Here is a 27708-nt window from a genome sequence, read left to right on the forward strand (position 1 = left end):
TGTGAACCTGTATGAGACACTTAACACTGTAATACATGGGCGGCTGTGGCTGAGGGGTAGAGTGGTCGTCCTCTAACCTAAAGGTCGGCAGTTCGATCCCCAGTCTGACCCATCTGCATGCCGAAGTGTCCTCGGGCAAAATGACTGGGAATGCATTTTCTAACCTCATGCTATTTCTTCAGTTTTGTCTGCTAACATGAAATAAAAACACAGTCACTGTGAACCAAGTCGTTTTTATTAATTAAATCATTAGTGGTTAAGAAATAAACAATAAACTTTATACTAGCGTCTGTTAATGACAAAACAAAAGCAAAGAAACAGTTTCATGTGAACAACATTTGGTGCTCCATTGACAAAGGCCTCAGCATGGCTGCATGTTGTCACTGCCTTGACAGACATGGCATTGTTGAAACACTTTCAAGGACTGAGCCTTAAACCACCAAATGTCTGTACCACAACCGTGGATCAAAAAAGGCTGTAATGCTTTATCCTTGAAAGCATGAGTGCCAGTGTCATTAACCAGCGGTTCTAAATGCTGAAGAAGTTATGCAACAGAAGACAAGGTAAATAAAATCAATATTCATTGTGATCTGCATTGGCAGTGATTCACATTATATACAAAAAAAGGAACACAAATAAAATTGTAATATATGTCTAAGATAGACATAACACACTGGACAAAGACACACATATACACACTGGACAGTACAAATACTATGGTGACATGATCAAAAGTTATATAAAAACTCTTTCTTTGATTCATTAATGTTTCTTGTTTCTGTCTCTGTGATAGCCCTTGGATACGCTGCTGACCTTCACACCAAATTATGTCCAGATAGGCCCCTCTAATCTGAACAGCATTAGTTTGTAAAAATTAAAGTGGATGGAGTATTATCTTGACTTTGCCAAAAGTAATGCAGTCACAGCAGATCATTCAACAACAAAAAACATCAACTCTTAAATTTCTTTCTTGCAAAGCATTCATAAAATTCCACCAACCGTTGTGCAGAATTAAACACACTTTTACATCTTATTACAAAAAGGCAAATGTGGACAATAAAGTCTTGCTCTTGGGAAATATTTCAATGAAATAGTTATTTGAAAGAGAAAAGTTGGAGCTGAAATGTTCCTTTAACCTGGAACAGAGAAACTTACAGCAAGACGACTGAACACTAGGGGTCATTCTCAGACAACAGCAATATCATGCACATGTAAAGAAACTTGGTCGTATATAGAAAGGTCCTATTAACACACAAGCTTCTTTGACCAGAGGTTTGTCAGTTTTTAATGTAAGAATTGGTCCTTATCCCGTTCAATTTATGAAACACATATTAAGATATACATGGCAAGTTTTTATAAGAGCAAAACACTCATGGGAAAATAATAATGGTGAAAATGATTGTTGAGTGAAATGAAATGGACTGTCTTAATCTTGTGTTTCATAAACCTTCATTTGGGTGCAGGTTTTTTTTTTGGGAACACCGGCAGTAAAATCTTATAAAAGAGTACTGCATGAAAGTAGGTATAAAACATATATATATAAAAGACAGTTATTGGGTAACATTATGCAGTAATGAAAAGGACATAACATCAGCAGAATGTGAAGAGTGATTACCTACAAAATCATACATTAAAAACTGTGAGCTAATGAAAACCTCAAAATTGCAACAGAATCAATTGACTTCTAAAGAATGCGTACATTAAACAGAGTAGGATAACAGTATTCAAACAACTTAACAGCAAAGGGGTTGTACAAATATGTTGCATGTGTGATATGTGCTTTTTTTTAACCCAAGGAATTTATGGATAAGCGTGAATATGTAGTTAATGTGTTTATCAATATAATAATTGTGAATTGCATTTTAGCAATTCATGAGAACTCAAATGAAATTCAATGGGCAGATGTTGAGTCATATACTTATTCCACTAGTTTTAGTTGTAAGTGTAGTGTTTTTAAAATAAAACAAAAAATGAAATACACCTTCTCACAAAGGCAAACCCTACTGATGATTTAGGACAGATAAGCTATTACCTTTTTCTTGCTTCTTCTCCTTCCTCTTCTTCTTTCACTTTTAGTGATCCCCTAAACCATCCAAACACAAATGGACTCTTAACAACCCTTGACATGCTTTTACAAATATGGGACTGTTTTCCTTAAATTCTTAAAACTATGATTTTTAAGTAGCTGTCATCAATTTTATTTTATTTTTTAGTGCCATCTTGGGTCTTACTCGTAATATTGGCCATCATTCCTATTGTTGATAAGATAATATATTGTCTGGAACAAATTAAATGCTGAGACCCACAAGCAGATTATACTGATGGGAAGCAAGGCACCTGACTCCTCATTGCCAACCCTCTCTGTGCAATGTGTACAGTTTTTCTACACGAGAATATTATCCGGCACTAGCTTTCCTCTTCGATATTCTATGTCCATTTAAAGGAACAACAAGCTGTGAATACAACACTGACATAGTATCACCCTGTTAAGCTGCTATGGTGAATATTTTAGCAAAGAGTTGCCTATTTACACATTCAGCCTTAATGACTACGGGTGCCTATAGTTGCTGAAATGAAAGTTAATGAGTAAGACTGCAACTGTCTACTTAGTTAACCAAACATGGGTAACCTTGCTGAACCGTCTGTTGAGTCTAGTGACACGAGGAGACCAATCAGACAGCAAGGAAAAAAACAAACCTCTTATCATTAGCCAAACTTAATCAGATTAGAAAACAGGGGCAAGCCTTCCAGCCTCCCAGTTCAACTTTGACCTGTTGTACAACATTTACCATAGTTGTGAATTTACACTACTGGTTAGGAATTACTTAAAAATACAGTCAATCTCAGTATAATATGCTATTATGGCTACATTGTTGTTTTTGGATGGTTTTCTCTGTTTGAGTTGAGCAGACACATGTATTTTTATCCTGGACAACAACGTCTCATTGTCGCACTGCTTTGTGACCCTAATTGGGTTATTCTCTTGGATGAGCATGGCATGATCAGGACTGGATTAATGAAAAAGAAAAAGGAATGTCATGTTTATCACATTGTTGGTCTGTATATCAAAGAGTGAGTGCCTTCTCCCTCTGCAGTGGATCAAATCGAGTCCCGCCTTCTGCAGTCAAAATCATTGACCATGTGGACCAAAAACATGACCACTGAAAACAGTAAAGATAAACAGATAGGTGTTAAGCAATTTCTTCATAATGTAACATTTGGTAAATGCAGGCTGAACTAATAATATGTCCCTCTGTGTTTCTCTTAGTCCTTCAAACACAGTCCTGATGAGTCCCCTGTCCTTAGGGAGTTTAATCTCAAAATTTGACCTATTCAAACCTGAACCCCTGTAAAGCAGAAATCATCTTGGATGTGTTGTCAGTGTGAAACAATGATCCTCCTGGTTTGTTCAATAGCCAGTGCAGAACTTGGTAGGCTGCTAGGTCTACACAAACTTCAAAGTCTACGAAACCAAGTGCATTAGACTACATACTAGACTGCTCTAGCATAATGTTTTTAGGATTGTCAACAATGTTGGACATTTAAATTGAATACTTGGGCTATAGCTAAGCAAAAAACTTTTCAGTGCACAAATTTAGGTTTAAGTGTAATGAAGCAATTAGCATCAAAGTTAATTTCACTCAAATTCATTTCCCAATAAATGTATATAGTAAAAATTGGTTGTTCCAGATTGTAAAATGAATTTCTCCAAGGTAAAAGTGCACACCTTTGCAATCAATTATGACTGACATTTTGGAAGCAGTTTGCCTCCAAATAAAGTGGTTTGGATAATCTAGACAATGTATTAATTTATTTAAATTCTGGTTGACAAATCTGTAGTAAACTAGCAATGTCACCATGCTTCCAGATCTCAACAATTACTATGGGTACAAAGTTCTTATAACTGAAAGGAATAATGGCCAAAATAATGAAAATAAGATCCAGTCAACTGCTATTATTTTCTAGAAATCTTCTTGATCCTCCGAATGTATTCAGTTTATACAGAAGACTTTGGGTTGCTGCACTTAATTTTGTCGGGTCTTGGCTAATTCCTCATTCTTTATCTAATCGCTGTCTCTATCTCTGTCTTCGTTCTCATGCAGGGCATCGTGGCTGTCCTCTTCTTCGTCCTCCTCAGCCTCGTCTTCATCCCCTCCTCCGTTAATCATCTCCATCTCAACCTCCTCTCCGCCCTCTTCAACTGCCTCATCCACATCACTGAAGGGCTCGGCATCCTGAGACACTTCCACCATCTCAGTGCCTTGTACCACTTCAACAGCACCCTCACGGATTTTCTTGACATGGAAGGTGAAGGGCGGCACCTTGTACACAGCAGTCTTGGAGCGGGCGTAAACAACATGGTCTGGTGTGAAGGCTTTCTTCACCTTGTCTTGGGATGTCTGCATCTTCTGCTTGCGCTCGGGGTTGACAGTCATGCGGTTTCCAAGCTTTCCCATCTTCTTCTCAATGTTGTGACGCGTTTTCTCCAGATTCTCCTTGGTCTTCTGCTTTGCATTCTCCAGGTTGTCCTTGGTTTTTTGTTTGGTCTTCTCCAGGTTCTCTCTTGTCCTCTGCTTTGTCTTCTCCAGGTTGGTCTTGGTTTTTTGTTTGGTCTTCTCCAGGTTTTCTTTGGTCTTTGCCTTTGTCTTATCCATCTTCTCCTTTGAGAAGACGGTCTTCAGGGTTTGTACGCGCTGCAGGCTGCTGCGCTTAATCCGTTCAGCACGAGTTTCCTCAATTATCTCCTCAATCTCCAACCCCTCCTCGTCTGAGGAGAGGTCTACATGGGGTTTGTCTGTGTCCTCTCCCTCTCTTTCCTCTTCTCCAGGCTCTTCCACAGCTTCCTTAAGCTCCATCAAGCTGCCTCCTCTACTTCCTGCCACAGACCCAGAAACCTTCATGGATTTAGAGATGCTGAGTTTTGAGGGAACCTTGACTTCATCCTATGAAGAAAAGAACACAATGACTGTTATTGTTTAATGTAAATGGTAGAAGTTTCTCAAAGTTAAGGAATCAAGAAGAATAATGCCTGGTGAAAATTCAAATTTTATACATGACAGTATAGGAGAGCTAATGAAAACGATTATTATTACAATTATTTTGTAAGACAGAAAAAGTAAACATATATAGGTAAAGATCATAACTCATGGGAAAATCAAAGAGAAAATAGACCGACTTTTTTGGCTCCGCTGTATGTATTATAAATATATATATATATATATATATATATATATATATTAATATAGCGCTTATAGTGCTGACAACTCAAAGGAATTCACCCATTTGTACAGTGCATCTATTGGCAGAACTTTCTCTATGAGAACGGCACAGTCGTAAGGGGCTCAGTATCACTTGACACTTCTTCCTGCAGAATGGGGAATGGGGAAGGAAGTTAGTTGTCACATCACTGTGTTGTTGCAAGATAGCATGCAGTTTACGTTATAAAAAATCTAACTAAAGTTAGACTCAAGTCTAGCATTAACTACCACTGGCACACTCCTGCCACACCAACCCTTGGCCCACCACTGAAACCAGTGCCAGTTGACCTTAGTAAAAAAGATCCTGCAAAGGTTTGTGAAAATAAATTCCTGCGACATACTATTTGTCACTGCTGTTGTTGGTATTATTTTATTTAAAAGATGTCTCAAATCCATCTACGTCTATCATATCTAATCTTAGTGTTGCATGTTTCTTCATCAATCAATCGATCAATTGATCAATCAAATTTTATTTGTATAGCCCATATTCACAAATCGCAATTTGTCTCATGGGGCATCCTCTGCCCTAACCCTCAACAAGAGTAAGGAAAAAACACATTTAGTTGTCAGCATTAGTTCACCCAAGATAATTGTAAATGCACTTAGTTTCTGACTCCTAAACAAGTCCATGAATGGTAAATGGTGAATGGCTTTGTATTTATATAGCGCTTTTCTAGTCTTTATGACCAGTCAAAGCGCTTTACAGTACAGTTCTACATTCACCCATTCACACACACATTCATACAGTGCATCTATTCGCAGCACTTAGTTATTCTATGGGAGGCCATTCGGGGTTCAGCATCTTGCCCAGTGACACATTTGATGAATGATGCCTTTCATTTAGGATACTCCGTGAGCTTTGAATTTACCTTTAGAAAACCTACAGGACAGAATGTAGAGTTCACATCAAAGCTCTACAAGCAGTTCATATTAGGAACCATTTTGTTTTCAGTGTCCCCCTCAGGACAAAGACGCCCTACTGTCTCAGACTTTTGGACCCCATGTAAATGTCCTCAGAGAAGTTTTCACACCACCTGTACAGACATAAGTATATGATCTGACGCCACCTGACCCAACCTAAACCTGACAAAGCATTCCTGGACAGCATCACTGCATGTTCTTGCACTTCTTCCATCATCTATTCCTCCATTCCCATGGCCTTTCTATCTCCCACTCACTTTTTGTGTCGCTTTTCTCTCATTAACATTCCAGATGAGGAAGTCTTTCTTTCCACCTTTTTATTGTGTCCTCTTAACACATCGGGCGGGGGGAGGGGGGGGGGTCTTCCTCTTTCCATCACGGTAAAACCTCCTCCAATTTGGCTCCTGAATGTCTGCATATGGGCCAACACTTGTACGTATTCTGTTTTCCTCTCCCTCTAGATGCCTTTCTGATCAAAACAGGAACACAGCAGAGCCAGAACAAAGGACCACAGGGTGGAAGGGGAGCAGCTGCTAGGTTTGGAAAAAGTCTTATGAACTGAGTAATAGCACAAGTGGGATGACGCTTCTGACTCTTGGAAAACCATCTGCTCAGCAGGAAGATGATAACGTCAAAGTGTAGGGTAGAAGGTGGAGGTACGGGGGCAAGCGGTGGGTGGGCCCGGTGCCTATTGTGTTCTGTTGCTATTCAGTGTCATGGCAGTTTTTATGAAGGTATTGTACCGCAGTATCTTGGGTAAACTTGACCTTGGATGAGGGATCTCAGCCTGAGCAGCTGTGATGATGGGGGTGGTTGGAAAAAACTTTTCTCGCTCAAATTCCTTACATCTTATTTTGATTACAAAGACAATGCAGTGGGTATGGCAAATCACTTTAGCAACATGTAGTCCAAATGTCTGACAAGGCCCCACAGTTCATCACAAGAGCTCTCATTAAAGTTAGACAGCACAGTTTAATGTTTGTATGCTGATCTTTCTTGTGGAGCTGCACAAGAATGTGAAATGTGGAATGCTGTTAAATAAATAGTTGAATATTTATTGCTACGTATTGATTTATCTTATATGCAAGACGTAGTAGTGAGTAAGGGCTCACGTCACGTCTGGATTTGGACTTTTAACCTCCCATCCTAACTCATTGGGAATGGAATTTTTCTGGGACAGATGTTTACAGTGAATAAAACCAAATAAATAATAAATAGGCCATGGCCATACTGAAGAGTAATTCGTACTTTCATTAAATATACTAAATAATGCACTATGCACTTCAGAAAAAGGGTAATATGGTTGGATACCATAAGCTTTTGCAGGAGGGAACTCTGTGTTGTATGCATGTGTGTGTGTGTCCAAAGTACATGGAAAGACTGTATGGGGAAGTTCAGGCATTCACCTTGGTGGGTTGACTTCCTGACCCTCCTAATTTAATGGGACATTGTTCTCGATAGGACAGGAAGGTGCACTCACAGGCATGGAAAATAGACGAATGTGGTATGTAATGGATTTGTGAGCCCGATTGTGTTTTGGTGCATGTCTGTGTGTTTGGTTTCCTGAGCAAGCCAACAAGTGTGCAATTTCCCCTGAAGTCTTGCAAAAGATGCACAAGGAGATCATTTCCATGTCTGGTTTGCTCCTAAATAACACAATGACTGTCAGGAGGCAAGTCTGTTGCAAAACACAATGTGTCTTTGTGTGTGTGTGTGTGTGTGTGTGTGTGTGTGTGTGTGTGTGTGTGTGTGTGTGTGTGTGTGTGTGTGTGTGTGTGTGTGTGTGTGTGTGTGTGTGTGTGTGTGTGTGTGTGTGTGTGTGTGTGTGTGTGTGTGTGAGAGAGAGAGAGAGAGAGAGAGAGAGAGAGAGAGAGAGAGAGAGAGAGAGAGAGAGAGAGAGAGAGAGAGAGAGAGAGAGAGAGAGAGAGAGAGAGAGAATGTCCTGAAGCAATGGGGGTAGTCATATCATGATTTATTTCATCACAATATGGTTCCTTCGCAATTTGCTCTTTATCTCTTATGCCTTCCTGCTGTGATTATAAGTGGGTGTGTGAGTGTGTGTGTGCCCTCAATTTCTGTAACCACTGCTGCATTCAATTCTTCCACTACCTAGACATACCCATATAGTCATAAGCTACATCACTGCATTGTTCACATCAACTTTCCTACTTCGTTGTGGAGGTCCTTTCCCATTTTCCCATTTTCCATCCATCAGTGGTGGACATGTTGCTGCAGTGACTTCATCTGAGAGGCATTTACAGTGCTTTTACTCTGGCTCTCTCCTAACAACTCACTTCGTGTGCGTGCATGAACACTCACGATTTCATACTCACCTTTGAGCTCACAATACATTACACTGTTCCATTACTGTAAGTAATAGCATACATTATCCTCTGGAACTTCACCTTAGTTGACAGTATGTCGTTCACCCGGAATATGAGAAACATTGATATTGATCTCCTTGTACATATGATTTGGACATTATCCAGCTTTCTAGTCTCCATTCCTGTTATTTCACTGAATTGGTTTGGTCCTTGCTGTATTTAGAGCTTACCTCTCTGGTTTCTTAACTCACTTCAATGCAAAATTGGGTATGTTAAAACTGCCATACTTGTTCTTTCTTTTACTTCAAAGCAGACATGTTAAAGGTCCAATGTGAAGCACCTAGGACAATCTATTGTCAGACCAATGATTGTTTTATTATATAATCACCTGACATTAAGAGCTGTTGTTTGTTTGTTTCCACATAGAATTAACCCTTCACATCTACAACAGGGCCGGTCTTTTTGCACAGATTCCGACATGTTGGGGCCCCACGTTTCTGCAGTAGCCCAAAACGGACTAATCAAACTCTGAGAGGACCTCTCTTTTAATGTTACCTGAAGGCCATTGTAGAATATTCTACCCACTTGGAAGGGGAGAATAATCTACAGTATTCAGGTATTAATATGCAATGCGCAACTTCACCACTTGATGCCACTGAATCCTACAAAGTTTTCCTTCAACAACCATAATATGACCTCTTCACACTCTGTCTACGCTACTATCTGGTCACAACCATGGTTTCACATAATGAATGTAAGCCCTGGGCACATAAAGCACAGAGAAGAGCACTGCTCCCTTGACAGTGTTGACAAGACCAGAGAAATGCAAACACTATATACTTTGAACAATCCTACTTTGAAGGAAAAAAAGAAAAAAAAAAGACAGTCTATTCAAACTATGGTCTGTTTTGTAGCCAATTTCATCACAGCACAGCTCCATTGAAGGTGGTTGCAGCTGCAACACAATAAATAATACCGTTTTCTTTTTTTGGCAACAGAGGGGACATCACAAAGTGCAATTACTAGACGGATGCATAAACATTGTTACAGATGGAAAAGCTGTGCAATACGTATAATGCATATAGAGTGTCTAGTTGAAGCGACAGCCTTAGCCTTTGGAGGAGCATGGCTTTGGCCCCAAGGTTATCGAACAGAAGTAGCTAACAATATGATTCATGTATATAGTCCTTACAAAAGCCGTCCATTGTGTGTGCTTCAGTTGTTGAGATCAGCTGGATGATGTTTTGTGTTGTCAGCACAATGCAGTGTTTCTCTCACATGATGAATGTGCATGATGAATCTGTACCACCATCCACTCAGCACAAACATTTAGGCCCAAGACTTTACATTAAAATGTCTCTACATCTCATTTAATGTGTGATTTTATCTAATTTAAAATGTCTATTTCAAATACATGTTGGCTTAAAAATGTTTGGAAATGAAGCAACGCCCACAGCTTTGTGGTGACCTAGTATCTGTGGTGGTCTACTGCTCCCTGTAATGAAAACCAAATTGTAATATGGATATTAGGCCAGATTTTCAAATACTATTAGAATACATCCAACAGTTTCAAAAAACTAAACGGGTGAACTAACAAACTCTATTTTTGGTCTTAATTAGTATCTAGTACAGTCCTGATTTGGAAATTACATTTTAGTGTATTATGGTCAACATCTTGTTTACAATTATAATTTACTGATGCTGGTTCTGCTCCAAACCTACCTGTCTATAATGGACTGCTCTTTGTGTTCTTCCTACATGGTTTATCTGCAATTTTATGGTCAATATTTTTCATAAAATTAAAATCATTTTGTTTATTGCTGTTTATGTGTGTACATTATATATAAGTTTGACTGAAATACTGGTGTTATTTCTTCTTACATTAGATCTTGGCTATTTCAGAGGTTTGTTTAGCCTTCAACACAATCTTCAGACCAAAGTTCACTTCTTTTCAAAATAAAAGCACTGCAATTTTACTTATAGCTTTGTTCATTAAATTTGTATTGATATTGAATGTGTCCAAATTGCACCAAACTCTGCACTATAAATCCATGGGTAATTAACAGTTCAGGTACAAAGTGTAAAGCTAAAAGATAAATGGTTTGCGAGATATGTGCTACACATACATACAGACAGACAGATGTATGACTCAGTTTGCTCTTGGGCCTGTGCCCGTGTGTTTCCTGAAAGATGTTGAGGATGTTGTTTGTCTGGCATATTAGAATCTCCGCGGTGTAGGCACTGTTGAACCACACCTGGCTATCATCCAGCCCAGGGGAACTATGGCATCGGCAACAATGCCAGAGCAGTTACCTCAGGCAAGTGGGTTAAAAAGCCGGCGCATGATTCTGTAACTGCGTCTGCGGCTTTTCAAGCAGCTGTGTTGAAGGTCTCATTTTAATTTATGCTTCTCTAAGGTTTGCGCTTGTTGCAAAGTAATTCACCGCCAGAACACTAGGCGGAGTACCGTTTTTTGTCGAAGATGGTCTTAGAGACACCTTCTTTGTGTGTGGCAGTCGTTGTCGACTGGTTATGTACATCGCCACTGCGGAAATGCGACCCCGGAAAGGATGTTGTAAGCAGACCAATCACAGCCTTGTGGGCTGCATGAGGCTTGCGGAGCTTTGCCATATAGTTATGCTCTTGTGCTTGCGGGCCCCTGAAAACGCAGAAGCATGCGCCGACCTGAAAACCGTTGAATGTATCTTCAATTTGTGCTAAAGTAGTTATTAAACTGCTCGTTGACACACATGTTGGCAATGGTGATTAATAAAACAACTTAAATTTAGATGATAATTTAAAAGGTCATTTGCTCCTTTACATTCTGCTCCAACCCCCTAGACTTAAATCATTAGCTAGTCATCAAGTTAGCTTCGAGAGATATCAGCCTGCTGCAGCCAAAAGAGGGCAGTAAATGACAGGATTACATGTCCTAAGAGCACATCACTGGTCTCTGAAGATTCTTTTTATAAAACTAACAAATAAAAATCATACTATCATAACGATTCACAGTTTGCCGCCACAGTTTTTCGGTCATAACATTTAGTTGTACTTGTATCTCCATGGTAACAGTGGTGAACCTTACTCTAATGCTTCAGAGGAAGGGGAAAAGATTTTCCATGAGAAAACATTTGAATCAGGGGACAGACCTACTCCGACTGGAGGTGCATGTGTAAGTGTGTGTGTGTGTGTGTGTATGTGTGTCGGTGGGATATGAAACACACCATGGACGCTTTCCACTCTGAGCCCACACTGCAACCACTCATTAGCCCAAAGTAGAGAGGGAGAGGAATCCCGCTGTAACACACCCCTCTCTGTTTCTGTTTTCCTGTTTAAACTCAAAGAACTCCCCTGCTGCTGTGGAAAAGATATATGCATGTGAGATATATGAGTGTGTGTGTGTGTGATGTAACTGCACAAGGAGTAAGCTTGCTATGAGCTTAGAAGTGTGCATTCCATTATACACAAAAACACACACACACACACACAGTGACAGGATGTTCCAGTAAATCCATGAAAAAGGCAAATGCTCATGATACAACAGCTGATTTCAAAAGGAACTTAGAGTCAAATGAGGACAAGTTTTTAGTTTTCTTCAGCTTTGAAAAAAAAACCTTAAAAATTACTTGAGAAAACAGATTCACAACAAAGTCCATAAGTTGCTGATCTGTAGCTTTTGATCAGCTGTTATGGACAAGTTATTGCAACTTATTTTTAACCAAAAATTTAACAACTTCAAAATGAAGTTCATAATAAGTAAAATGAATTTGTCATGAGGCTGTTTTCACAACATTTGTTTTCAAGCTCAAGAATGAGTATAACTCACTGTAATTCTTGCATGTTGTAGCTCGTGCTTCTTAGGCTCCACAAGGAACAGAAGAAAAATTGGTCATCAAATATCTTCCTGAGGCTCCAATTCTCTGTTTTTTTCTTTGACAAAAGAGTTTTTCTTTTCCAACCAAAAGAAGTATTTCCCTTTTAAGAAGTAATTACATAGCACACTGTAAAGTCTTTAAATACAACTGGATACACTCAACACTAGTGAAGCCAGGTCTCGGCTCTGTATTTTTTAACCAGGGGTAGATAGAGATAGGGTATTCCCTCTTGTGAAGGACGAGCTGTGATACCTTTACAGTACATTTACATGTTTCTTTCCAGCATCAAAAACATGTTCAACCTGCTATCATTCAAGGTTGGTTTGTTAAAAGCTACAGTTTCCATGTCCCTCGCATTTTGGGGCACAAGAATAAGTGGAAATGAGTCATAAAGTCAGCATAGTCTCTAATTATCCCTGGATGACCATGGGCTCTGACTGTTGTGTATGTGGGTATGTGTGCCTGGTACTCATTGCTCCACCTCAGTTTCAAATATATGTACATTTGAAACAATGAATTTATTGCTGAAGAAAAGGGTCAAACCTGTAAATGGGATGTTCCACAAACATTTGCGGGATAATTTCACGCATTTTTTAAATATTCAATGGTTATGGTTATGATTATAAATTCAAAGGATTTGGATCACAAGTTTTCACAAGTCAATAACACAAATACAGAGAAACATGGCAAATGTGGAAAGGCCTAGTATCTACTGCATGGTTAGGAATGTAATTGTTAGTTAATGCAATGTTGTGTTACCCATTTCCAAAGTTACATCTGGATGAAACAGTCTGGATTCTATAATAACCTCATAATACCCAAGAGATGTTTCGATACGGTTTCTAACTAAGTAACAGCCAACTAATGTCAGTCCAATCTTAATCAGACTCAGGTTGATAGATGTGCATGCATACATTCTCTCTCTCTCTCTCTCTCTCTCTCTCTCTCTCTCTCTCTCTCTCTCTCTCTCTCTCTCTCTCTCTCTCTCTCTCTCTCTCTCTCTCTCTCTCTCTCTCTCTCTCTCTCAATGTGTATATATATATGTGTGTGTGTGTGTGTGTGTGTGTGTGTGTAAGAGAGAGAGAAAGAGAGAGAACAGTTCTATAAGTGCCATGAGAAAGATCGTAATAGTCCCACAGTCACACAGTAAAAAACTCTGGGGAGAGAACCCTGTCCTCTCCTTCTGTTTTCCACTCTTCCCCTTTAATCAGTGACATGGGACCAGAGAGACAGAGAGAGAGCAAGAGAGAGAGAGAGACATTTCTATATAAAGTGATGGCATGCTGTTTGTCCCTGAGGAGAGAGAGAGACGGATGAGTCACCAAGCCTGTCCTTGCCTTAAAGCATTGCAGCAACCTTGGCTTTCTTTCTTTCTTTCTTTAAATTTCTTTTTTTCTGTCTTTCTGTCTTTTTTTCTTTCTTTACGTCTTTCTTAGTTGTTATCTGCCTTTCACCTTCTTCCCACCCCTTTCTTTGTCTCCTTCTGCCTTACGTGTTGTCCTCAGTCAATGGTGTGAGAATGAACTTAGATTCTTGGATCACTGAGGAATGAGAGAGATCAGTGTTTACAGCTCCATGGCAACAGAACAAATACTCATGTGCTAGATAATCTTTTCCTACAGAGAAGACAGGGTGGACGGGCAATTTCAGCCGTTTTAATTTAAATACTGTATCAAATCAGGAATCTGATTAGCAGCCTGTTGAAGTGCATTGAATTTTAATTTAAAGTTGTGCTTGTTTTTGGCTCTTTAGCAATATATTCACTAGAAATAGAGGAAATAATCTGGAGCCGCAATTGATGCCCAATAGCATGTGATCGCATTTTACTGAATTCCAATCATCTGGTTTTATTGTATATTTCCTTTTCTTTAGTAATTTTTAGGTGCATGCAAAAATTCAGCTAAGTTGCCAAAGCCCTGGCTTTTTTTTCATGCCACTTACATGTAACATGGTGGCCAGTGAGTTATGCTGACATTGGTAAGGCAGACTTGATGAAATTATACCGTGGCTCCTGTTTTTTCATCTGATCAGGAAGCCTCTGTATAAAAGGCGTGATATTTCCGACACATACCCTGTGACCAATCACACCGGAGTTGGTCTGCTGAAAATCAGAGCAGTTGCCTATTTGGGAGGCGGGCCATGAGCTAAAACGTAGACAAAAGGGGGAAAAGATTGCCTGCAGCTGCATTTGGAACATTACTGCATGTAAACCCATTGCAGATCCCCAAATTAAATGAATGAACTTGTGAAGGGACAAAATATGGTTCTAAATAATTCATGTTCTGTCGCAGTTTTTTGACTAAGTTGACTAAAGTAATGTCTGCTGTTTACCGGCTTGTCCAATATCACCTGCATGCATTATACTGGCTGGCTCCACAAATCATCTCTCATGTTTAGGAGGTATACTATATTTTCACTTGTGTTAGGAGAGGTCTATATAAATAAACGTGTAATATTTATTGCTCTACTGTAATGTAATGTAAGTCCCAATGATACTGGATAGTTTCAGCGTGTCAGTGCATGCATGATAAATGTGTTTGTTTGGCTTTATAATTTCCTTTAGTACTTCACTGTGCCTTTTGTAATCTAGGACTCTGTTTAAGGACCATGGGAAATGGGTCTCGAGAAACAAAGAAAGCCCAGTCGTGTTGGATACTGAAGGATAACAAAGGAGAATGAATAAGGCAACAAAAGACTGCTTTACTAATACATTTAGGTGCGGAGAACTTGGCGAGAACAAGCCATGTCTCCGTCCTGTCCCGTTTCATGAATTCTATGCAGCAGTTTCAGGATGCTGCAGCCATGGTTCTCCCAGCACAGAAAAGAGCACATGGCCTTGTTAGCATTGGTCCTTGAATACTAGTGCTGAATGACTGAATCCTTTCTTCCAGCAATTTCAATATGAAACAAGTTTACACTTGATTATTTTAAACGTATGTACTACCTCCAGTCGCACTTACTCTTTCAGTCCAACAAAAGCTTTTGATTTCTGTTACATGTTTACCCAACTGAATGAATCACATTCATATAAATGGAAGTGTATACAACACTAGTGTTAACAACTCACTCTGGTAATGTGTGACCAAATGTAGCTGTAAGCTGTGCAGGTGGTGACTGACAGATGGATGTTGAACTTTAGCCCATACTCCAAAGAATGTAGAGGAGACATCTTGGTGGCTTCAGGGCCCGCCTGTTACCTGACTCAGTGTTTGTTAGCCTGTGGATATGACTCCTGTCTGCTGCCGCCTGCATTCACACCTGCAGGTTTTAGTGCCTCATAGTGTCAATAGTTTTGGGGGATATTGATTGAAATACCTTCTTTATCTGCAACTCATTTAGATCCCCCACTCTATTGTATAATGTATGCTTGTTAATAGCACATGATGGGTTGTTAGCAACAATCAGTAATTCATTTATTCAACAAGTGTTTAACTAATTACTGTTTGGCTCATAAAGAAGGCATGGTTTACATTAAGATGGCAAAGTGGGAAAGGTAAATTTCATTTTTCACCAATTATCATAACATCCTCTCCTCTCATGGTCAGATGTTTCTGCTTGTTATGTTATTTTTTGGCCAATTTGTAATGAGAATATTTCCAGTTTCTAAACATGGGGTTTTTGTGAGGAAGCACACATGAATGACGTAGAAATAAAAATTTCTTGTAGTGTTTCCAAGGCTGCAGACACATGTGTGTCAGGCACTTTGTGTTGTTTTCATTCGCTCTCCTTTCAGCTCTCACTGCAAGACACAGCTTGCCGTTGTTGGTGGCGGTTTTTACGACATACTTTGGTTGGTGGGCATTCTGATCATGTACTTTCATGTGGGACCAAAAATACACACACACACAAACACACACACAAATGTTGTGCCATAGACACACACTATCCTTTGTATTATGAACACTCAGAAGCCCAGTTTGGAGTGATGACACCACCCAAGTCACATGATGAGTGTACTATTCCATTGCCATATCCAAAGACAACTTTAGGCAAATATTCAAGAGGAATATTTTCATCGTACTTGCACCCTTGAACAATGGGGTCTAGTTATTGTTGTGATGGGATGAGAAGCTGAAGCTTGGCAGCCTTGTCCCCCTCCTCTCTGGCCCCTCTAACTGCGTGAACAGCTCCCCCTGCTCGACAAAGAGGGCCCTGGACAGTCGGGAAGACAGTGGTGGTTCCCATGGCCACCGCATGTTACTCTTTCCAATAACAATGGAGGAGTTTGGTGTTTATGGATCTGCAAAAGAATTTGCTTCTTCCTCTACTGTTTGTGTAGAATCCTCTGCTTTAACCCTCAAACCTCCACACTAACGGTAGGCCCCTGATGGACGCAGTTGTGTACAACCATTACCACTTTTCATTTTAGTATGCACATACGATGAATAGTCTCTTAACTAGCAAGGAAGACCATGATCACGCAGGCCATCGAATAGTCAGCTACCCTTGCATGCAGCCTACTATTTGTCTGTTTGTGGTTTCCTATTTTCTAACCTGAGCCAACTATGTGGTTGGACACGTAAATATATGGAGAGATTATTATTTATTACATTTAATAGTGTAATTATCTATAAGCTCTTGCTAAACAGTACACAGCAAGCATTGTATAATATGTAACTTACATCTAAAAAGAGTCAATTACTACAAATGAAATGGCTATAAAAAGTTTACCGCGTTGAGAGTATTGTCTATAAACTGCAGTGTTTCTGTGCCATTGTCTGAGCAAAAAGCTAAAAACACAAATTTTATAATGAGAATTTCATAATGACGTGTTTCTCTTATCTCAAGATCCTCGTTTTAAGCTTTAGTAGAGATCTTATCTGAGTATTTTTCTCAGAAATCAGGGCTGCAGTATGACAATATGGCATGATACCATTCCTCTGTCCTTTGTAGTCTGTCTAAGCAAGTTTCATCATGACATCTTTCCATTCATTCCGCAGACAAAGAGACATGAAAAAGTGATCTTAATATTCAAGTCATCATAGATCGAGATGATGGGGTAACTTATTACAAGCGTTCCTCTGTTCAGGGCCAATAATAAGCAGCCATGAGAGGATTCAAGGCTAGAATCACATGACAGTGTGGATAATAACATTTTCACTAACCACAGCTTTTGACTTTCAGTCATCAACATCTGACTCATGTGGAAAAGCTTCACCTTATAAATAAAAAGAGATTTGATCTGAAAGTTCTTTTCTGTATTGATGTCAAGTGATCGGCATTAGAGTAGATTTGTCATACATTTCACAGCAGCTACAAAATTATGATGATATTTTTTAGACAAGGCTAGTTTTGAGTTTTTAACCAGTTTAAGCAACAAATAAATTATTCTTACCCCAACGTTAATGTAGTTGAAGCAACATAATAGTAATTTACAAAATTTTACAAGACATTGAAATTATTGGTTTCACTCCACTGACTCAAGCTTTATCTATATGGCAGTTTTGGGAATATTTCCAGGATACATTGAGTAGACCTGAATAGCCTGGAGCAGATTTTTCAATCCAAGTATATTTGTTGATGAAAAAAAGAAGGTGTACTAGTAGTACTATTAGCGTTTGGTGTGTTAAAATCAAAAATTCACATTAAAAATGTGTGATAACAAAAGACTGGAACATTTAGGTTTGTATTGGAAAGCAACTGCCTGCCATCAGATTAGAAAAGACTACTCCACACAGAATAACCCACGCCTCCTTGAAAATATTTTGTAATGATTGGCATGGGAGCAGGTGATGGATCATGTTCATACTATGGCACTATAAACAAACATTTATCTTTAACATCAGATGGTATCAACTAAGCTGATACTGTAACAATGTGAAACCAGGGCACAATAAACATGAGTTGTACAATACAAATGGGTCCTAGTAACAATTCAAACAGTACTGCAGTTGAATAAGAGCACAGGAACGTCTGACAGAAACAAAAAGGTCATCGAAGTTCCCTGTCAGTAAATCAATGTCTATTTATCAATCATCAATGTATGGTTGATGATATATAAGCATGTATCAAACAAGCAGATGTTGTGGCCTGAGGGTCAGCAGCTGGTGCCTGCGCCCTGCCTCGGATCTTCAAATCCAAACAGGAACATGATCTCCAAAAGGGCCTTTCCTTCTCACAATCAAACAAGTATGCGATTGTTGCTATTTTTAGATGGCTCTTTCTCAGTCTCCATTAGCCCTCAGTTATCTCACTCTGTTGCCTTTGTTGGCTCTCCTTCTCTCTTTTCCTTCCTCCCCATACTGTCAACAAGCTCTCATCAATGTCCTCACCATATTGCCTGACATGCAAACCACCAGTACTGTATGTACTGTGCCACAGAGTAAAACACTCCACCAAAGAGCACTGCTCCCGGCTGAAACAATGTTAGACAAAATGTGCCCTGTAAACCGAGCCGGGAACATTTCTGGCTGACATGTCCATATATGGGCCTGGATCGACCTGTGTGAGAAGAAAAGGTTCACGCTTGATGAACTTACTCGCTAAACATTATTGGGAGCTGGAGGCTACCAGGCTATCGGTGAAATGAGTTGCATTTGTACAAGACAATTCAAGTCAGTTTTATTTATATATGTGGGGAGTGTGGAGGCAACAGGTGTTTGGGGCGGTGGGGGTGCAAAAGTAGTCTACAGCATAAAAGTTGTATGTGCTGTTCTGAGAGATATTTCTAAGATTTTGTTTTCTTTGTCAAAAATAGTGATTCCTTTGACGGTCAGATTTCCATTGAAACATTTGGCTTGAAGCCTGAGTCATTAGAAAGGGGCATAGATGATTCATGCTATGTTTAAAAGGCTAGAGATGTTATCATGGCTACATGAACCATACTTTGTTTATATTATGGAGTAAATAATAAACAGGCAGAGCAGATCGAATGAGGTGACATGGCTAAAATGGTAGTTTTAAAAAACTTGATTCCCCTGGTCCCTATCAGTAGATCTGTGGATTGCAGTGACTGAAGTGAAATAAACTGACTTTGCTTTAAATTACCTTTGAGTATTTGCACAACAAATGTAATACTTCTAAATCTTTTAGAAACTAAAATTCTTCAAAACTCATTACTTGCTCGAATCACATTCATTTTCAAAACACAGAACACTTGTTTTGCTTAATTTCTTAATCACATTTAGATTATAAATAATTAACTGCAGGCACTCATAACGTGGGACAAAGAAACAGTGAATTGAGATGAGAGAGAGGAAAATGATGGAGTGGTAAGGGAGTTAGGGCTGTGTGTGGGGCGGGGCAGGGTGTGGAGTGAATTCCTCGTGGGTGGAGGAGTCAGGAAGCACGGCTGTGACTGGTTCAATATGAGGAGGCGGAGGAAAGAGGAGGTTAGCATGGAGAGCTGGGGATGCCTATGCTATGAATCAGCTGTCTAAATATGCTCCTCACCACAACACACCCATCCACTCCCTGTACAAAGTGGATGGACATCTCCTCTTCTCTCAGTTTGTATTGATCTTTTCCCCCCCTGTTACCTCTCAATGATTTGCTCTCCGGGTTGATTTAAGCTGCAATAGGGAATTCTGGTCATGTGGGTGCAAAGGACCATGCAGGAAACACAACAATGACACACTATCATCAGCAAACAGTTGCCATTCAGCAGTAACATTTCTTTGTGGTCCCCTTTAAGCCCTGTTTATTTTCCTTTGATCAATTGTTAATATTACAAAGAGTAGGAATTAGGGCTGCTTGAACCAGCAAACACTTACCTAAATGCTGCCCTTGTTCCTCTCTCTCATACACTGTAATATTTCACATCAAGTCTTCAGTAATCACTGTTCTCGGACACAATATGCACGCAACTGTCAAGGAACTAAACACAGGTGTAAAGATGTAAATCCAAGGCTTACTGGACATTGAGGCATAAATGAGCCAAAGCCACACACACCCCCACAGACAACGCCCCCCACATGAACACACTCAACTAGAAGAGCACAGCTGTTCATGCTAACAAGGAGATTGTCTTTTCCAACTGATGTGCTGACAGAGCTGCCACTGATTCTTTTCCACGTACACATCGTGCAGTAGCCTGGGCTGATCCAACATTCCAGTGGGTTTATGGGGTATTGTTTGCATCGTTGGCGTCAACAACAGCTGGGTTTTGTTTGGCTGATATTAGTGTTTGACTGACGGTGATGAATTGTGGCAGATTAAAATATGCAATCTGGGGAGAGACATGTGGAATCAGGACACTAAGTGTTAGTGAAGGTTTCGTTAATATGTTTTACATATGTTTTCATGTTCATCCTATCTAAGGAGTTCATCTTTTGTCTTTCATAAGTTACCCAGTTGAGCAAAGTCATGAATCTCATCAGCGCAAGTCTTGTTAGGAACACATTTGTGAAGGGGGCCCAAGAGGGAGTGGAGCAAAGACTGCTGGGCCACTAAGGCAGAGATTAAACACCCTGCTCCACTACAAAGCCCTTGTGCTGAGGAGCCCCTATGTGAGGGTAAACACCACTCAGTAACTGGGTTTCTATATTCCACTGAGCACCAGAGCAGGGCTTTTCCTCGGGGCACAGGCAGAACAAAACATGGCTGAGTAAATCTAAACTCCCACCTCACACAGACTGACAAGTGTGGAGCAGTCTGTAAAAAAAATAAAATCTAGAAAAGATCAGAAAGCATGATCTGGTTGCTAGGTTACATGTATCACAAACCTATAAACAGTCTCATATCAGGTCACAACCCTGGGGTGGATAAGATTATCACATTGAAAACCCTATAAGGGAATGTTGATATGCCGATTCAATTTCACACTGCTTATGAGGAGATCTAAGCTGTGGGAGGGGACATTTTACTATCTTTTTATGAGTGTTATTCTTAAAACTAAATAAACTTATTAATTAAACCCCAAACAACTTCATCGTATGAGAACCACTGCTGTAGCACACTGGAATAAAATTGATTTGACTGTTTTACACAGTTTGATCCACTGGGGTATTTTCCTTAATAAATTCTCAGCCATGCAAATATACCATGGGTTGATAAATCCACAATGGGAATGTTTTTTTGATAAAGCACAAACAGTGATACCAATAGTGATATTTTAAATTCTGATGTGGACCTTGTTATATTTGTTTTTAACATAAACTCTAACGTAACATTTATTTATTATAACAATCCTTTAAATATGACCAAGGAACATACAGAGAAGAATGTATGTATCAAATGTACTTGCCAGTGCTCTCTAGTGGACAAACTATGATGACACTGTTTCTAAATGAACTGAACGATATATATATATATTTATATTTGATTTTTCAACTGAAATGTACACACATAATCAATACACTAATATATATGGCTAATATTGTGGTTTGGCTCTACCAAGAGCTAATTAACAGTATACAGATTTAGATCAATCTGAAAACTGCAGCCTGTTTTGTTAGTTAGACCTGCCATGATGTTTTTTAAGTGCATATACACACAACTATCTACTGCAGATACTTCTGTCAACTCCCCAGTGCTGACACTATTGGAGGTGGACATGTGACATGTGCATCGAGAAATAAGTCCCCAGGAAAGGCCAAGTACTAATGTGTTGACACACTGTCCTAATTAAGCAAATGTTCTACAGTATTACAGCTCACGGGGGGTATTTACTGTTGATATTGACAGGATCTGCCCTTGGAGGGCAACAAAGTAGCACAGAAAATTGAAACCAGAACCCATTGTGGTTGGCTTTTTTTGGATGAAGATGAATCTGACGTTATGTCATTGTTGGCAACCGTAAACAAAGCCAGTGTTTTGAGTTAGTGACGGGGCCTGAGATAGAGATAGGCATTTCAGTGGGAGTCTCTCTTGCCAACGGGCCCAAGCAGTTGGCTGATGCCAAAAAAAATCCCTACCCATTTGTTTTTCAGAGTGGTAATTCTGGTACATTGATTTGAAATTTGCAGCTCTCAGCTTCATTTTTCTCTAATTAAAATGTTGATTTAGGATTCTTTCAGATTGAGGAATGGTTCAGTCATCGGATTTGTCAGATGAACTGATGGAGATATGCTTATTTTTGCCGAGAGCTCTACCCTGCCCATCTGCGGATCATTACGAGTAAATTCTTTTGCAGGTATGCAAAGATGAGCAACCCATATATACTGTGTTCGTGTGTTAGAAATGCACAACCATTTACAGTCATACAGTCATGGTTGCCTAAGATGGAGCTCTTATTATACTTTTGCCCAGTCACTGAGTAGAGACAGAGAGGAACAGAGAGAGGGGGGGTCAGGAAAACCATGATGTCTGATTCAAGGGTGGAAACTCTGAATGTTCTTGCACCACAGTGCAAAAACCTGAAAGCTATTATACATCACACTGCAAAGGCTAAAAAAAGAAACAGGGCTCCCCTCAGTAAACAAACGAATAAAAATGTGCTCAGTTACCTCCAATGAAACATTCCTCTGCAGTTAACAGGGCCTTGCACTCACTTGTGGTATTTTCCATCTTTGCATAAAAAGGGGAATAAGTGAAATGACTTTTCAAATTAATTCTGTGTGAGGTGGGCAGTTAGCAGACTTGGCTAGGTCATGTTCTTCTAGTCCTATACATGGCCTGCCATGAAAGGAAAATATATGGAAGCCATCTGTTGTGGATAATGCTTATTGATCCAGCGTACAGTGGGTCTGGGAGCGGGTAGAGGGGGACAAACACTCGCATACACCCATGATCACTGCTTCTGTGTGTTCTAAGAACATATATTTTGTCTCGCTGCAGGCTAACATCATGGAGTATTTTATGTTTTTCAACTTTTATTTAATTTTTTGTAAAAGGAGTTGGAAAAAAACTACAAGCTGTTCACTGTCTCCATAGGCGTGTATATGTCTCAACATTCTTTTTATTCTATTGAATTATAATAAATAATTATGAATTAATAATGAATGATTATGGCAATATGTTAATATTGTTACAATCCCTCTTGATATATAACTTACTGCTGTTTATTTACCGTGGGATTAACAGTAGGAAAGACTTGCTAGAGAATAGACTATAAATGTATTAAATATCTGAAATGATTGGTTGGATAAGAAGAAATAATAATTCTAAATTCTAAATATCGCCTTTCCTGGAAAATAATACTGTCCGAGAGGAGTGTTTTTAATACTGTAGGTTCAGTGATGAGAAATAGCACAGTCAGTCACTTCAGCACAAGCATAAAGTTAACCTCAGACCACTCCTACAAATGTATTTCAGCAAATTGAGAATTATCTTTTGCAAACACCCTCTTTTACTTGTATTAAACCATCACTCTTGCCTTTTCAGCAACATTTTTTGGAAAATGTGATGAGGTCATAAAATGATTTCATTCCAGAACCTTTACATGTGCTTGGTTCACCCATGGGCCACACCCATCCCTAAACCAATAAGGTGTAATTTATTTTACGTAAACAACCTTAACCTCAAACACACAAACTACGACCACAAAATAATACATAGACACATACATACACACAGAGTCCTACCTGGTAGATCATCACTTTAAAGTTGCGTCTCTTGAGCAGCTCAGCCTCGTTGTTCTCCAGCTTCTTGATCTGGCCTCCTTGCTTCTCCAGGGTGGCCCGCACTGTCTTGACATTGACGCTCACCTTGCGCACCTTCTCCATCATCTTATTTACGCTGTTGGACGTGGTACTGTGGCTTTTGGACAGTTTGGTCAGCTCGCCCTGGATGCTTGTCACCGAACGTTCCATGTCTTGTTGTCTGGCCTCTAGCCCGCTCTGGGTCTGCTGGATTTGGTCCACTGCCCCAATGATCTTGTCAAGCAAAGTCAGAACCATGACCCCGTTCACCTGTGTGTCCACCTTCGCTGCCTCATCCTTGTCTTCAGCGGCATCCCCCTCCGTGCCCATGGTCGACAGCTCTTTCTTGACTGCAACAAGGGCATCATCTTCATAGTCTGAGGGTGCGAGATTGATCTCGTCGTCGGAGATCTCAGTGAGCATTTGAGGCTCCAGCAGGGCACTTGAGGATTCCAGTGCTTCCATGGTTGCCATGTTGGTGGATTTATTGTCAGTCAGCTAATCAATATTTCTTCACCACTGGTTCTTCTAGATCACTTTTTACAACTGATTTCTCCCTCAGTCGCTTCTTCTATTTCGTCCCTTTTCCAGATCTCTGCTTCTCCCTCCTGCTTTTAAACTCACTTATCTCTCTCCAGCATACATACACTTTGTCTCTGCTTCTTTCTGTCTCTCTCTCTCCTTTCTACTTGAGATCACTGGAATCAGGCCAACGTACAGGGAAAGCCAAGCAGTCCTGGATGTTACCACAAGAGCATTAGAGTGCGAATGCAGCACCAGGGAGAGAAAACCCTCCAGTCAAGCTAGAGCTGGCAGGGTTTTTCCTCTCCAGCCCCCCCTTTTTTCCACTGGACTCCCCACCTCTCTACAAACCCCTCCCTCATCTCCTCCCCATATAGACACACATGCACATCAGTGCAACTCCACCTACAATAAAAGGCCCAGCCCTGAGATGATTCAATGACACACCCCCTTGGTCTAGCCTCACTCAGACAGGCTTAAATAGTTAGAACAGAGCTGTGCTGATCTGCTTGTATACAAGCTCAGGCACAGCAGCAGAAGGAGGAATGTCAGGCAGGATCTGTTCCTGTTTCCACTAATTTCTACCATCCATGCAAAGCAAATTGTACCATATGGAAGGCAGGGCCTGATTTACAATGGATGACACCAGGCAGGAAGACAAGGAAGATTGACAACAATATTGTACAGATTTTCTTTGTTGTTAAAGCTAACATAAATTTTACTTTATATATTCATATACATATAAATACAAATGTTGATCAAAAATAACAACTAAAGTTCCATTCCATATGATTAGAATTAAAGGTTAATTGTGTAAAATTAAGTGTTTTAGTCTTGGATCATTTCCTTGGAAACCATTTTCCAAAGTGGACCTTTTAGTCATTACACTCACATTATTGGAGTTCCATGTTTCCAAAATTGCTCTCTGGCAGCTGGCCAGTGTCCTGGTTTAAACCCTGAACCATGTGGAACCGACAGTGGGTGAAACTCTACTGCGTCTGTTTGTAAGAGGAAAATTTCAGCAGGAACTTGTTAGAACTGACTCAACACTTGGCCGGTTGTGGACTGTTCCACCACATCTGGTAGACCTTATGTAAGGACATTAAGAAAATGGGTTTTGGTAGCACTTTACTTTAGGTGGTAATGACAAGAAATCAGTTGTTGTAAGCATCTTAATAAAAACACATTTTGTCATGGTAGTTATCTTATCAGAGCTTGAAATAGTGGGGACTGTAAAGGAATGAATCTCCAAACTGAGTATTGGCAGAATATCACAGTCACACAGACACACACACACACACACACACACACACACACACACCTCCCTTTAAGCCTGTTTGCAGGAGTGTGTGGACCTTAATACCCTTTGACACTTGACTAAAAGCTTCCTAAATGTGAACAGTGTATAGATGGATGTCATGTTCCATCAGAGTCACGATTCCAGTGTCTACTCCTGTATCAAGGTGGTGAAAATGACGGAATCTTCGAAAGAAGCGTTCAGTTGTGAGTTTCAGAACAAATCGAAAATTGACAAGTTTATCAGCATTACCATGTAATTCGGAAAGCCCCGATGTGAGCTAATAATAATAAAACATATTTTGAACATATTGGTATCATTATAATTTTCGGGAAATGCTTTTGAAATGTACAAGCAACCGTGGAGTGAAGAGTCCGTGCTTTTATTTTGAAATTATTTGATTTCCGTTACGTTGCCAGTGGACTCTGCAGCTTGATACAGTGAGGACCACAGCATCTAAAAGGCCGCACGCAGTACAGGTGAGTCAACACATGTTTTACATTTAAACACATGTTTTCTTATTGAACCGACGTCTGATTTTATGTGGAGACTCACATGCGCTGTTAGTGTGTGGGTGTGGGAATGAATGAATGAATGAATGAATGATATCCTTCCGTATTTTCTGCAAGTACGACGGCGATGATGATGAGGATGATGAAGATGATGAATCTGACAAATCGCAAAGGATACAAATCATATATGTGTTATTCGAATGATCCGAGTCGTTTCCGTTCTGATAAATAGCTCAGATCGTGACATCCTGTTCGCACCATCACCGGATCAGCGGCTCGTTGTTGGTGTAATACGGAGAAAAACATCGGGACATTAGATTCATTGCTGTGAGTATAGTAATACAATGTAATGATGATTTGATCACATCTGTATTATATGATGGGGAGTCCTTCATGAAGCTGGATAGCGTGAGAGGAGGCAAGCGATGCTGACAGAGCTGCAGGCCAGACTCCAGCAGCATCATGGCGTCCTTGAGCCGTGAAGGGCAGAGATGCAGCATCAACAGGAGGAGGAGGGGGAGGATGGAGAGGATGAAGAGCAGGAGGAAGAGCAGCAGGAAGAGGCGGAAGAAGTGGAGGAAGAGCAGGAGGAAGAGAATGAGGAAGATAAGAAGGAAAAGCAGCAGGAAGAGAGGGAAGAATGGGAGGAGGAAGAGGGGCAGGAGAGGGAGGAGGAGGAGGAGGAGGAGGAGGGGGGAAAGGGAGAAGAGGAGGAGGATAAGGAGGGAGGCTGCCACACTGGGAATTATCTGCTCTTCAGGCCTGTGCTGATCTGGGGCTTTGAATGCGTTGTTTTCATATTGTTGTTGTTTTTTCATGTCATGGGGATGTATGAGCTTTTATTTTAAAGGCTTGCATCACCATGGAGCCAACATATTCAAGATTCAATGTATGATTAAGCAGCCGGAGGTTGCACAATGACATGACAGATGATGTCACTCTATTAAATCGATGAGTGTATTTTTGTGACAAGTAAACATAATCATCATAGTCATAATCATGGTTTAGGAGGAAGAGTGAGTTTGTTAATGACCTTTTGGTCATTAACCAGAAGGTCATTAACAAACTCACCCTTCTGGTCATTAACCAGAAGGTTGGTGGTTTGATCCCTCTAAATTTGCTTCCCTTTGGCAAGACACAGAATCACCAAAGTGTCACTGATGGCTTTGCTGGCAGTGTGAACGGTGTGTGACCGAAAAAGCACTGCAGGAAATAATGCTGCTTGAATGTGTGTGACTTGGTGAATGACTTGCAGTGTAAAGTGCTTTAAATGTCGATACGTCTAGAAAAGCACTACAGTCCATTTACAATTTCATAACATAGCAATCATCATGAGCATTGAATGGATATTAACCTTACATCAACCTTTGTTAACTTGTAACTGTACTGTACAATATTTCTGTTGTACAGGGATAGAACAATCATGGCAGTATTAACTTGTTGATAGGGTCATCAAGTTTATTAGAGATATTTTGATTTA

General features: G+C 40.0%; 3 protein-coding genes across 7 annotated transcripts in view; 2 read left to right on the plus strand and 1 right to left on the minus strand.

The window, feature by feature from the left end:
* LOC133976118 (signal transducer and activator of transcription 5B-like) overlaps positions 1-4241 on the plus strand; it is a 55732-nt gene extending 51491 nt beyond the window's left edge. Inside the window, exon 20 of the mRNA XM_062414220.1 lies at positions 4104-4241. The gene's annotated coding sequence lies outside the window, so the exon portion shown is untranslated. The remainder of the gene's footprint in view (positions 1-4103) is intronic.
* LOC133976119 (caveolae-associated protein 1-like) lies at positions 218-24694 on the minus strand. The gene is made up of 2 exons (XM_062414222.1): positions 23841-24694; positions 218-4943 (listed from the first exon to the last, which is right to left on the minus strand). The coding sequence occupies exons 1-2, from the start codon at positions 24369-24371 to the stop codon at positions 4065-4067; spliced, it is 1410 nt and encodes a 469-aa protein (XP_062270206.1). The 5' UTR covers positions 24372-24694; the 3' UTR covers positions 218-4064.
* Positions 24695-26133: 1439 nt separating this feature from the next.
* atp6v0a1b (ATPase H+ transporting V0 subunit a1b) overlaps positions 26134-27708 on the plus strand; it is a 28382-nt gene continuing 26807 nt past the window's right edge. For 4 of the 5 annotated variants that reach the window (XM_062378548.1, XM_062378550.1, XM_062378551.1 and 1 more), the window contains exons 1-2: positions 26159-26195; positions 26461-26555. The gene's annotated coding sequence lies outside the window, so the exon portion shown is untranslated. Of the gene's footprint in view, positions 26196-26460; positions 26556-27708 lie in introns of all 5 variants that reach the window. The other variant, XM_062378549.1, reaches the window with a different exon arrangement.

The sequence above is a fragment of the Platichthys flesus genome, chromosome 20, assembly GCF_949316205.1.
Source record: "Platichthys flesus chromosome 20, fPlaFle2.1, whole genome shotgun sequence".
Lineage (NCBI taxonomy): Eukaryota > Metazoa > Chordata > Actinopteri > Pleuronectiformes > Pleuronectidae > Platichthys > Platichthys flesus.